The sequence below is a fragment of the Tachypleus tridentatus genome, chromosome 11, assembly GCF_004210375.1.
Source record: "Tachypleus tridentatus isolate NWPU-2018 chromosome 11, ASM421037v1, whole genome shotgun sequence".
Taxonomy (NCBI): Eukaryota; Metazoa; Arthropoda; class Merostomata; order Xiphosura; family Limulidae; genus Tachypleus; species Tachypleus tridentatus.
In genome coordinates, this window is record NC_134835.1 from 14,663,798 (window position 1) to 14,676,823 (window position 13,026).

The 13,026-nt window shown below is 33.8% G+C and overlaps 1 protein-coding gene across 1 annotated transcript; it reads right to left on the bottom strand.

The window, feature by feature from the left end:
- Positions 1 to 954: 954 nt before the first annotated feature.
- On the bottom strand, positions 955 to 4,472 carry LOC143231681 (uncharacterized). The gene is made up of 3 exons (XM_076466266.1): positions 4,437 to 4,472; positions 2,406 to 2,497; positions 955 to 1,742 (listed from the first exon to the last, which is right to left on the bottom strand). The coding sequence occupies exons 2-3, from the start codon at positions 2,458 to 2,460 to the stop codon at positions 1,153 to 1,155; spliced, it is 645 nt and encodes a 214-aa protein (XP_076322381.1). The 5' UTR covers positions 2,461 to 2,497; positions 4,437 to 4,472; the 3' UTR covers positions 955 to 1,152.
- Positions 4,473 to 13,026: the final 8,554 nt, after the last annotated feature.

A 13,026-nucleotide genomic window follows, 5' to 3' on the forward strand; every position in this document is an offset into this window, starting at 1 on the left:
TTTTTGTATAACTTTAGCATAAATACATGTAAATGTTAATTAATATGTTGTGTTATTCAGACCTTCTGCAAATGAAAATGTACAAATTGACAACATAAGCAATTAAGAAACAGCACATACTATCCAGGAACAAAATATGTGTTACATTGTGTAATCTACAAAATTTAATAAGTTTTGTTGTACTCAAGCACAACAGATGAGTTTTAAATATTTCGAGCAAGCATTAAACAGAGTTACTTTCGGGATAACGGAGACAGTAAGTTAAAGTGGCATTTGAATAATCACATGTGTTTATAAATTATTCTGTACAAAAGTCGTACTATAAAACAACAATAAATTATTGATTTTACTTATTTTAATCAGGCCCGTATACAGAACGTTTGATAGAAGGGTTCTAACTTGTGAGAACAAACCGAAACATGTGATGCACAATCAGCATTTTAAATGTTGCGGTGGTCTGGATGGATGTGATTATATCAAACCAAAATGCTAGTTTTTCATCAGAAGTATGTTGAGTAGGTTGAATACCATAAACAGTTGCGATAACGCACCACTAGTTTGCACCACAATGGAAAAAAAAAACTTTGTTCATATTGGAATAATGGACAATGAAGTGAAATTATAAAGTGGAAAGTTGACCCTAGCGACAATGCAAAACTGATTTAGTCCGAAATTTTTATAACCAATTTCAAACCAAACATTCTTATGACGAATAGACAGGCTGTGTCACGTGGACATTGGTCTATTTCTAGATGTCAAGTAACCTATCAATAATTTATGATCTATGCTCATTACACGACATTAATTTTTTTTTTTTTGTGATTAGGCTTCCATTGTTTTAATATTGTAACTGTCACTTTTTATTATTTTTTTAATTATGGACATTAAAATTATCTAACTAACTGTAAAGAAACCTTGCATATGTAATATTTATTATATCTTGGAAGAAGAACATACTGTTGGTTAAAATTTTATTTCAACATTTATTTAAACAATAAATTTCATTATATCTTCCAGAACTAAAAATTAAGACGATATGCTGGTTCTATGTTGTTGTTTTTTAAGTTTACAATACAGCCTAATATTTATATAAAAAAACTAAACATTAGTTTGTATAATATTAAAAAACACCTCTGAGTTTCAATACAACATTCAGACGCTTCCTGGGAAGGTTACTTTAACTAAGGCATCTTTAAGGTATCTCTGTAGAGAACTCTCCATACCAGAAACGATTTTATCTTTTGATTTCTTTGCAATTTTGTTAGCAGCATATTTTAGAATCCAGTTAAAAAGGAACGAAGCTCCAGATACCTTCGTTATCTTAAATCCCTCAAAACGAGTAACTTTTGCGGAAACCAAGGTCACCTGTCCACCGTTCAAAGGAGCTGACAGAATAATTTGTACTGCTATTTCATTTATCCTAGCGTTTAAACTTCCCTTTAGCTTAATAAATCTGTTCTGTCTGTATCTATATCTACCACTAGCACTAACTCCTGACACTCCAAGGTTCGCATTCAATACCACTTTTTTATTGGCTTCGTCATTTGTTAATGTGACGTCACCTCGTCGTCCAATACTTGAGAGACCTCTGACGACAACATCAGTAACTCGGAATTTGCCTTCATCTACTGCAGTTCCGACAACAAGAGGTTCAATTTTGGAAATGTATTCACGATTTTCTTTAAGGTTTTGTAGAACTTTGTCGATGTAGTCATTCATGTTTCCAGTCGTGCGAGCGACATCTGTGAACAATAAGTAAAACGAAAATTTTGAATTCGAAAATGACGCTAAACGAGAGTTAAACAAAAAGTTCTTTTAAGCAAATTGTGAACCAATAACTTTATTATTTTTTGGAGAATATTAAGGTTGTTTTAAGGTAAATGTTTGATCAAAATATCAAATCTGGTAATATTTTATTATTCATGATTTGTATGAACTCTAGAAATCTGACAAACCCTAAAAATCTGATAGAAACTTGATTATTTTTTAACAAATCGTACGATTAAAATAATAATAAACAATTGTTAACAACAATAATATTTATTACTGTAAATCGTGAACACGTATTTTGTTATCTTAAGAAGGAAAATGTGTCGTTAGGTCTATAGTACACTCAGTGTTTCGTAACGTCTGAACACAACATACAAATGACACTGCTTGATGACCAGTCAAATCAAATTTCCTTAAGAATAGGCTAAAATGAACTTAAAACTATAGTAACGATATAGACACAGTAATTATAGAAATATCTTCTTGAAATAATTTTGAGTATAAAGTTATAAAATAAGATATTTTCTACAAACGTGGTATATTCCACATATACATCTACAGACTGACTTTTTGTTGAGCTGTTTACACTAAAAGACATATTTGCAATATAAATCGTATATTTAAAACAAACTTACCTCCACTTGCTACGCATATCGTTATTAAAATAATTAGAAAACTGAAACACCTCATGATTTATAACGTCCGTCAGTATTTTAATATTTGTTATCTGAAAAAACAGAATAATAATAATTAAACTTTATTAACGTTCTTTACAATGTTCATGTTTAATATTTAGGTAAAATCAATTTCAGATCATAAGTACACAGTCTTAAGAAATGACAAAGATGGTTGATGGTTTGGTAGACAGTTTTAATAACTGTATAACTAAAAGTTGTACAGTATAAAATGAATGAACTGTGAAAGTTGTCAGTTGTGAGTTAGCACCGAGATAATCAGTAACAATAACTGATGTTTTCAGCACTATACAGAGACTGAGGGAGATGAACAACAAGGAGCTTGGACGTCGATACAGTCCATGTTACCACATCTTCAACCCGACATGGCCAGGGGTTAAGGCACTCGACTCGTGATGCGAGGCTCGCAGGTTCGCATCCCCCTTGCGCCCAACATGCTCGCCCTTACAGCTGTGGAAGCATTATAATTTACGGTCAATCCCACTATTCGTTGGTAAAAAATTAGCCCAAGAGTTGGCGGTGGGTGGGAATGACTACCTGCCTTCCCTCTAGTTTTACACTGCTAAATTAAGGACGGCTAGTGCAGATAGTCCTCGTGTGAATTTGTGCGAAATTCAAAACAAATCAAACCACGTCTTATGAAGCCCTACCTGAATATAATTTTTTTTCCTATTTTAGTGTGGAAGTAATATAAAGGTCCCATTAGTCGCACAGATAGTCCAGCTGCTTTGTGCCATAAAACAACCAACCAACTCATTAGTCAATCTTTCAAACAAAGCTTTCATCCTTAGTTATTAAGCTGTTGATTAATAAATATTTTGTGAGTGGTTTCCAATACAGTTAAAAAAACGTTACATTTACATTTCATGTTGTTGAATCAAGATTAACTTTAGTAACTGGTTTCACGACATTCATAAATTGTGTATTTTGTTTTGTCACTTCATTTTATACAGAAAAATGTTATCATTATATCTGCAAGTATAATATCTGTGTTTTATAAGATGTTCTATTTTTAACACAAGCTTTACAATAAACTATCTGTGTTCTTTCAACGGTGGAATATAGACTTACCGTTTACTCACCAGAGGACCTGTTGACCCCAGTGACTCGTTTTTTTATATGATACTTATATTATACAAATGAAGTATCTTTAATAAACATTATCTCCGTGTATTAGAAGCTTCATGATAAAATACGTTGTTAATAAACAGTTTAACATGAATGTGTTTTACTTTGCTGTTATTATAATTAACAAATATAATCACCGTGACAGTTACGTCATGTTTACTTCTTCTGGAACAAAATGAATTAATTTATTTCTAGTTAAACATAAAGAAACACTACGGTCGATCTGCACTGTGCTCACCACGCGTATCGAAACCCAGATTTTAGCGTTATAATCTCTTCGGGCACTCAGTTGAATTTCAATACTTTCACAGTAAAGCCCACACCCTGTAGCAAAGCGGTATATCTGTGGACAAAAAACGCTAGACACCGGTTTTCGGTACCCGTTGTGGGCAGAGCACAGACAGCCCATTGTGCAGCTTTCTGCTTAACTTCAAAATAAACAAACAATTTATAGTGAAATATGTAACATGCTCTTATTTCTAAATAACAAAACCTCCATTTGGGAATTTCTTCTCATTATTAGATATTTAGGTTACGAATTCCTTTAGTTTATCACCAGAGGTTAAATTCAAAAGACAATATTGTGACGTAGATACCTAATGCATTCTGTGATTGGCCCTACACTCAACTACTGACTACAGTTTCGTCCTTTAAAGGCTCATCACCGAAGCTTGGGTCAACAAGCCAAAGAAATACCATTAGGCCTTTTATAATAGTGAAGTGGATGTAATATTTGTGGGGTTTTGAGTTTGTTTTACTTCACCATGTAGTAACCTAAATATCACACATAAACATAGTTTTAAACAGAAACCTTATTGATGAATATAAACAAACAGTACTTACCTGTATAATGCACTATTTGTACTTCTGTGTTTTGAACTCAGAAGAAAGCTATTTATACGTTTAAGTCTGATCTGGTATCAGTTATTTTTAGTAATCAAATACCATAACAATGTTTTCTTTTTCCAGTAAATATTGCCTTATCGGAGTTTTGTAACGTAAGGAAATTACACAAGAACTTCGTGTTGGTGTGCAGATGGTTATTTTTCTCATTCGAAGTGTGTCTGTCACTGGTATAGATTACGTTAGCTTTTTCCTAACATTTTACGAGTGGAACGTTTCTCAGAACAATACTTTTATCATTACTGTTCAAAGTAAGTTTCTCCTGACTAGACAGATCTACATAAATACACCTGTCATTTGTGGGCCCCGGGGCTAAGGTTTCTAAAGTTAAATGAGTGGAATACGACCTAATGGTTACTGTGGTCAAACCGTGAATTTGAGTGGTCAGTATTCACAGTCTATTGCTGCGATAATGAGCGCCGTTCTTGTGCTACAAGAGTGAAATTCTTATATTCGGACAGACAAGAGAAAATTTGTAACAGAGTCTTAGATCACGTCTGTTCTGAACTGAAACTTCACAATAAAATATTAGATCGCGACTATTATAAGTAGAAACCTTATGACAAATTCTTAGAAATAGATTAATCTAAATAGTCTGTTGAACATTTGCACAAAATTGACCGGTAGTTGTATGCACGAACAGTCTCTCAAATTGAAGTAAAAGACGAGTGGAAAGAGAACTAGTCAAATACAAACAAACTATTTACTGACAAGTAGTGATATTAACCTCACGTATAATAACTTACGTAGTGATATTAACCTCACGTATAATAACTTACGGCTGATAGGTATACTAAATGACGGATTTTAATCACAAGACCTTCTGAGTGGAGTATTTATAATAACGACTTTATTCAGAAGTACTGCGTACAACATTTTCACGAGTTTCCTTTTTTATTATCTCGCCCAACGTCAACATCACTCACTACCAACTCTTTTGCCGAAAAAAGTGGGAGTGACCGTGACATTATATCGCTCCTGAAGCTGTAAGGGGGAGAATATTCGGTGACTGTAAACTTTAATCAGAAAGCTTTATGTCACAATTAAAATAAAACGTGTGTGTGTGTGTGTTTCCATTTAACAAAGCTACATCAGGCTATCTGCTGAGTCAACCGAGGGGAATCGACCACCTGATTTTAGTTTTGTGAACCCGTAGACTTACCGCTGTAATAGCGGGGTACTAAAATAAAGTATTGATTACATAGCGTGAGATTCTAATTATTTTAAATATAAACTTTATAAGATTTTTGACCAGAAATATGCGAATCGAAACTTTTGATAATACAGTCACAGATTACGACGTTTCACAATATTAAGTAGTGATAATAGATACAGAAGTATCGGAAATAAAAACAGCTGGATATGTTTTAAGATTTGGAGCAACACTGCTGTTTCTGCTATGTCAGTGCAAAGCTACACAATAGGTTGTATAAACTCTGTCCACCACGGGAAATCGAACTCCGGATTTTAGCATTTTAGGTTTTTAAACTGACCACTGACCCACCGTGAGTAATGAAGGTAAAATAATGGATAATTACTGCAAAACAACAACAAATTCAACAAACTTGGAGATCTTTTGAAATGAGTTTTCTTGAACTCCAGAATTTTTTAGAAGTTTTAGGCCCATGTCGAATCTCTCATCACATATGAAGACCAAAATGTTTTTTTTTCTAAACTAATAAAAATAACGGATGAAGTCCATGCAAACCGCAATCTGTGGGTTGAAGACACGACCTAAATTATGTTTTTGTTTTCTAGGTGTTGAAATCCAGTGTGGCTCATATAAAAATGTGGTATTCAAGTACACTGGTGCCTGACAAATGGAGCCACGCACCTGTAACACATTTGTATCTGGTTCTTACAATACAGCTGTAACTAGTTACTGGAGTGGTGAGAAATTATTCACCAGAAGAAGAGGAAAGCACAATATGGGATGAGACAGAAAAATCATAGACATATCTTAGTTTTATGTCAGGTCGAGGTCTTAGTGTGGTATCCCACAATTCTTAGAGTCTCTAAATGAAAGACTATATAAAATAATTTACTAAAGGAAGTAAACATCCTAACTGAAGCCAACTTACACAAATATCTGTGTCATCTCTTCAAATGGGTTTCCTCTTCTCTTAGTATAAGAATCGGTACAGAGAAAGGTTCAAGGTTATACAATCTTCTATAGGATAACTGATACAGTATTTAACCTTCACTTACGACTTATTATAGTGTTTATGGGCTTTTTACGTCTCATGTATTGTGAATACGTTAATTCAGTACACATAACCTTCATGAGAACCTAGAAAATATTACTGAATATGTGTGAATATTTACACTAATTATAGAATAAAGAAAACGAGATAATACGAATATAAACACAAATATAATTCATTATTATGTACACAGATATGTATAACTATTGATTATCTTGTGATATGATATCGGGTCAAAATTGTTGAGAATATTAACCTATTTCTAAACAAGATTTCCATATTGTTCTGTAAAATTACATTTTAATTAAAGATGAAAAAACAAACCTGTAAATACAGACAGAGGTTTTTGTAAACAATCTTATTCTTTGATCTCTTTTAACTTTCTTTAAGGTATCTTTAATATACCTCTGTAGGGAACACTCAGTACCAGAAATAATTTCATCTTTGGATTTCTGTGAAATTGTATTGGCAGCACATTTTAGAATCTGGTCGAAAAAGAGAGACGATCCAGACACCTTCGTTATTTTAAATCCGCCAAACTTAGTAACTTTTGCAGAAATCAAGGTCACGTGACCACCGTCTAAAGGAGCCGATAGAATGATTTGTACATCTACGTTATTCATTCTTGCTTGGAAACTTCCGTTTATCTCAATAAATTTATTCTGTCTGTGTCTGTACGTGCCCGCAGTTCTAACCCTACAAACTCCCATGTTTGCATTCAAAACCACTCTCTTATTGGTTTCGTCGTTTTACAGTGTTACGTCACCTCGGCGTTCAATACTTAAGAGACCTCTGATGACTACGTCAGTAACTAGAAATATTTTATTTGTTTACTACAGTTTAAACAACAAGTGATCAATTCTTGAAATGTATTCAGAATTTTGTTTAAGGTGTAGTAAAAGTTTGTCGATGTAGCCATTCATATTTTCAGTCTCTCTAGCGACATCTACAGACGAATAGTAGCTACTATTATTTATTTATTTCTTGTTATAATTTATATGCAAAAACGGCTCGTTTGGGCTGAGAAAAGTGTTTTCTCAGCCCAAACTCAGCCGCCCAAACGAGCCGTTTTTGCATATAAATTTCTCAACAAGTGGGTTTCTCGTCATCACTGATTTCTTGTTATAAATTTAGGTGTAACAAATCTGAAAACACAAAGTTTGAATTCAAACTAAAATTTTAACTTAACAAAATAACGTTATATAACTCACGTATATCAACAGTTGAAAAACAACTTATGCCTACACTCTGTTTTAAACTTTTAGCGTAAACATTTGTGGAAATGTCTAGCATGATTGCGTTCGATAACAATATCAAATACAAGTTTAAAATTTCAGGACTTTATGAGTACAAAAGTTAGGCTGATGTTCGCAGAAGAAATTCTGAAGTGATGCTTCCTGTAATTACAAAACGTTTTTTGTTAAGAAATATGGCTGATGAACTGGACATGTTGTGGGTGTAAATTGGGTTATGTTTTAACCCCACACCCCTTGCTAGTACAGCGGTAAGTCCACGGATTTACAAAGCTAAAAGAAGGGGTTCGATTCCCCTCAGTGGTCTTAGCAGATAGCCCCATGTGGCTTTGCTATAAGAAAACACGCACATACACTATTTAACCCCACTTTAAGGTGTCTATCATTTTAAATTGTAGTTCGGTTGTTTATTTTGAATTTCGCGCAAAGCTACGCGAGGACTATCCGCTCTAGCCGTCCCTTATTTTGCAAGGTGAGACTAGAGGGGAGGCAACTAGTCATCACCACCCACCGCCAAGTCAATGGCTACTTTTTTACCAACGAATAGTCGGATTGACCGTCACATTATAACGCCCCCGTGGCTGAAATGGTGAGCATGTTTGGTGTGACGGGGATTCGAACCCGCGACCCTCGGAATTTAACTTCTAGACATTATCTTTTTTTTTTTTTTTTTCAGTTGATCAGGTGTGACTATATATATTTTACATTCCATGTGATACTATAGATTATGAACAAGTTGAAAACACTTTTTTTGTTGTTTTATTCTGAAAACATATTAATAAAAATAAAATTTTTTATATTAGCTTAAATTCACTGAAGTCAACAAACTTTGAGTTATTAACGTAATATCTTTACCTAGTAACGAGGTGTGTTAACTTTCTTTATATAAATACTGCAGGGGAAAAAACAAATACAGTCTTCTATAAAATAATTTATCCATGTTTGAATTTTTTACGCTTGATAAATCATAAATACAAAATATTGCTTGAAGTATGAAGCCAAATTTTACAGACTTTACGTGACGAATGTATTGAATAATGTTTGGTCACTTACAGTAATGACGTCATGTTATAATCAGTAGAGAAAACAAGTATCAGTGTTGAACTAAACGATTTCGTTCGTTTACTGATAAGTTGAAATTTGTACGGTTTGAATTGTAGTCTTTGAAACCTAAATTAGATTATAAAAAACATTAATTTACCTCCAGTTATTACCAATGTTGTCACCAAAAGAATAAGAAAACTGAAACACCTCATGGTAACCAATATTGTTCAGTTGATTAATATCTGAAAAAGTAAAATGTCTTACTATTACACGTCTTCTTATATTTTAAGTATATAGTGGTTAACGTCTCAAGTATTTATAATAACTTATGGTTACCAATGTTCTTTTGTTTATTCTAAATATTAACTTATGAAACAAACAACAGAATATCGTTATAATATTCTTCAGAAAGTTTTGGTAACTATATGATGTAATATCTCACAGAATTTGATGTTACACTTCTGACAGTCAAAGCAAGTGTAACGAAAATAGTCGTTACACTGGTTCAACGAACTTAGTGTACAACACTCAATAAGTTATAAACTTGTGCAACCCTACTTGGAAATTACGGCTAGGCCTGAAACTTTATCAACCAAAATACCCATTACTCAATAAGTTATAAACTGACAGAATTCTCCTAACAAGTGACAAGTTACGACTAACACTGAACCTTTACTAACCAACTTAATAATCATCATTCATTAAAGTTAAGGTTATAAACGACTATAACTTCTGTGACAAATTAATTGTATTATTGTATTGTATCTTGTAAATTTCGAAAGGTACTTCATATGTTTTAGTGTCTCTTATCTACAAATGTTGAAACTGCCTTCTGGGAATAAACAAGTGATAAAATTGTTAGTAATCTTTTGCTTTCGAAATATATGTTGACATATTGGAGTTTGTTGTTACGTAAATAAATTACTATTATGATTCTTTTTGTACACAGATTTCCATTTCACATTCTGAGTATTTTACTAGTGTAGATTACATGTGGTTAATTTTATTATTTTAGAACAGGCGTTACCAAACAACGGCCCGCGGGCCGGATACGGCCCTCGAGGTCATTTTGTCCAGCTCGCAAGCAGCTAGCCGCTTGGAAATAAAAAAGTGACATTTTATCAAATGTCCGACTGTCATAACAAAATGATCGCTTTAAGCTGGCAAATACAAGACGTCATGATAAAAATAAAAAAGGCTGTCACGCGCATTTTTAACCAATAGGAAAATTCTTCTTTCGTCTTTGCTGCCCGTTTATTCATATCAAGACACGTATCTATTAAAACATTAGGATTTCAAAAACAAGTACAGACTTAACCCTCGTCCTATCGACTTGTCTTGTAAATCTGTGGCCTAGGGTTACCTCTTCAGCAAGCTCATTTCTCTTAGTAGTCGGGTTATGCGCTTTTCGTAACTCGTTCTTAGGTCAGTGTCGTGACAAACGTACGTTTCAATATATTTTGTTTGTGCGTTCTTGGACCAGTACAATACTTTTCTCACAGCATTCTGTGTTTTACATTTTTAGATCCTGTTGTTTTCGCCCATCGTTGTGACTGCTTTTAAAAGAAGAAAAGTGAACTCTGAGTGTCGTGAAGAATGGGGAGAAAAGTACTTCTTTGTGGAAACCAGAAAGATACTTGTGTGATATACACCGAAAGTGTTGCCGTTTTAAAAGAGTACAATCTTATGAAACAAAACATCTATCAACATGTTTCAGGAAAGTTACGTTCTGAGAAATTTGAATCCATGAAACGTGTTTTTGAATCTCAAAAGAATCTCTTCACGAGAAAGTTTACTGAAAATGAATCTGTCACTCGTACAAGTTACAAAATAGTGCATTGGATGACAGAGCGAGGAAAACCTTTTACTGACGGCAACCTCATCAAAGAGTGTATGATGGAAGCAGCAAATGAACTGTGTCCTGAAAAAGCCAATTTGTTTGAAAGTATCAGCTGTTCAGCAACTTCAGTTGTATGGAGAGCAGAAGAACTTGGAGAGAACATCGCATTACAGATACGCCAAAAAGCTAGAAACTTTCTATTGTGTTCTCTGGCACTGGATGAGTCAATTGATCTCTCGAGTACGTCACAACCTTTCGTGCTCATTCGTGGAGTTAATTTGGACTTTCAGATCACGGAAGAGTTGGCATCAGTTTGCAGAATGCACGGAAGAGCAACTAGAGAAGACATTTTCATGGACGTGCATAAAACTTTGTAAGACTATAGCCTTCAGTGGAATCAGCTTAGAGGTTAACAGTTGATGGAGGAAAAAACATGGCTGGAGTAAAGAAGGGTCTGGTGGGGCTGATCAGGAAACAGTTGGAAGATCTTCAACTCCCAAGCACTCTGTTTATACACTGCATCATACATCAGCAAGCACTCTGTGGAAAAGACTTAGATATTTCTTGCGTACTGAAACCAGTCCTTTCTGCAGTGAACTTCATTCGGGGTCATGCACTTAATCATCGCCAGTTCAAGGCGTTTCTTGAAGAAATTGATTCGGATTTCTATGACATGCCTTATCACTCAGCGGTGAGGTGGCTCAGCTGCGGGAAAGTCTTGTCTCGTTTTTATAAGCTAAGAAGAGAAATAGATATATTTTTTTATTGAGAAATATATAGCCGATCCAACCTGGTTGTCAAAGTTGTCATTTTTGGTTGACATTACATCTCACATGAATGAATTGAACTTGAAACTTCAGGGGAAGAATAACCTTGTCTGTGATCTCTATAGAATCATTAAAGGATTTCATAGAAAGCTGTCATTGTTTGAAGTACATTTGGAAGGAGGAAACCTCTCTCATTTTCAGTGTTTCAATGTGTTTCATGCTGGAATCACAGAAGATGTCAACCTGGAGTTTCAGAGAAAGATTATTGGTGATTTAAATAAACATTTTTAGAGAGATTTTTTGGATCTTGACAGAATCGAAAGTGACCTTCTCTTTTTTCAGAATCCTTTTGATTGTGTCACTGATGACGATTTACAAGGAAATGACTTATTGAAAGTAAAACACATAGCGGGACAACTTATTGAATTTTACAGCTGCATACCTGAAGATGATTTTCCAAAACTGAAGCAGTTCGCATCTGGTATGGCATCAGTGTTCGGAACAACTTATGTTTGTGAACAAGCATTTTCAAAAATGAAGTATGTGAAGTCGGTACATCGATCAAGGTTGACTGATGAACATTTGAAAACAATTCTAATGATTGGATGCAGCAATTCAAAACCAAACATTGAAGATATTTTGAAAGCCAAACACCAGTTTCATAAATCTCACTAACTTTTTGCGGCTTAGTGAAATTCAGATATGTGCTCACTATGTGCGATGTGACAATTGTTTTTGCTAATGTCACCTTCTTTGATAACCTCTTGGTAAATAAAAATGTTGGTTGTATTTCTGTTTTTTATTATATGTGTGTATTGCATGTTACTCCCACATGGCTAATGTGGCATCCTAAACTTAGTGTTAAGTCTTTTACAGAGAGCTTTCGTTCTAGCTTATGAGTATTGAACATAATGATCATGTGGTCCACACTTCTCATTCTCCAAGTAATCTGGCCCCCCTGTGAAAAAAGTTTGGTGACCCATGGTATAGAATAATGGTTTTAAAACTCTAGAAACATTTCATCAACAAATTTCTCAATAAGTTGTTTTTTCTAGACAACAAAAGAAAATAAATAAAGATCAAATAATAAGTTAAACTATCTTCGAGTTTAATTTTTTAAATATTTTTATTTAAAATGGATGATGTTTCAACAAAGCGTTTATCGTTAGATCGAAAACATAAAATAACTTTATGTCTGTTTTAACAATTTCTTTTCTGGGAAAACTATTTTATCACCGATATATTTTATTTACTAAGATTTTCTCATTTAGTTTCCTGCCATCTTTTTATAAAATTTTTTGTTATATCTTTATTCTAGTTTTTACTTTGTTCTTCCTGGTTTATATATGTACTTCTTTACGTCTCTTTCCTTGGGCCTATTTTTATCTTTTTTTTGTAAACTTCTTCAAGGATTTTTTTTTA

Excerpts from the sequence above, each read along its gene's own strand:
- LOC143231681 (XM_076466266.1), bottom strand. The coding sequence starts at position 2,460 with ATGAGGTGTTTCAGTTTTCTAATTATTTTAATAACGATATGCGTAGCA. Across the intron at positions 1,743-2,405 it reads GATATGCGTAGCAAGTGGAG|ATGTCGCTCGCACGACTGGA; the intron begins GTAAGTTTGTTT and ends TATTGTTCACAG.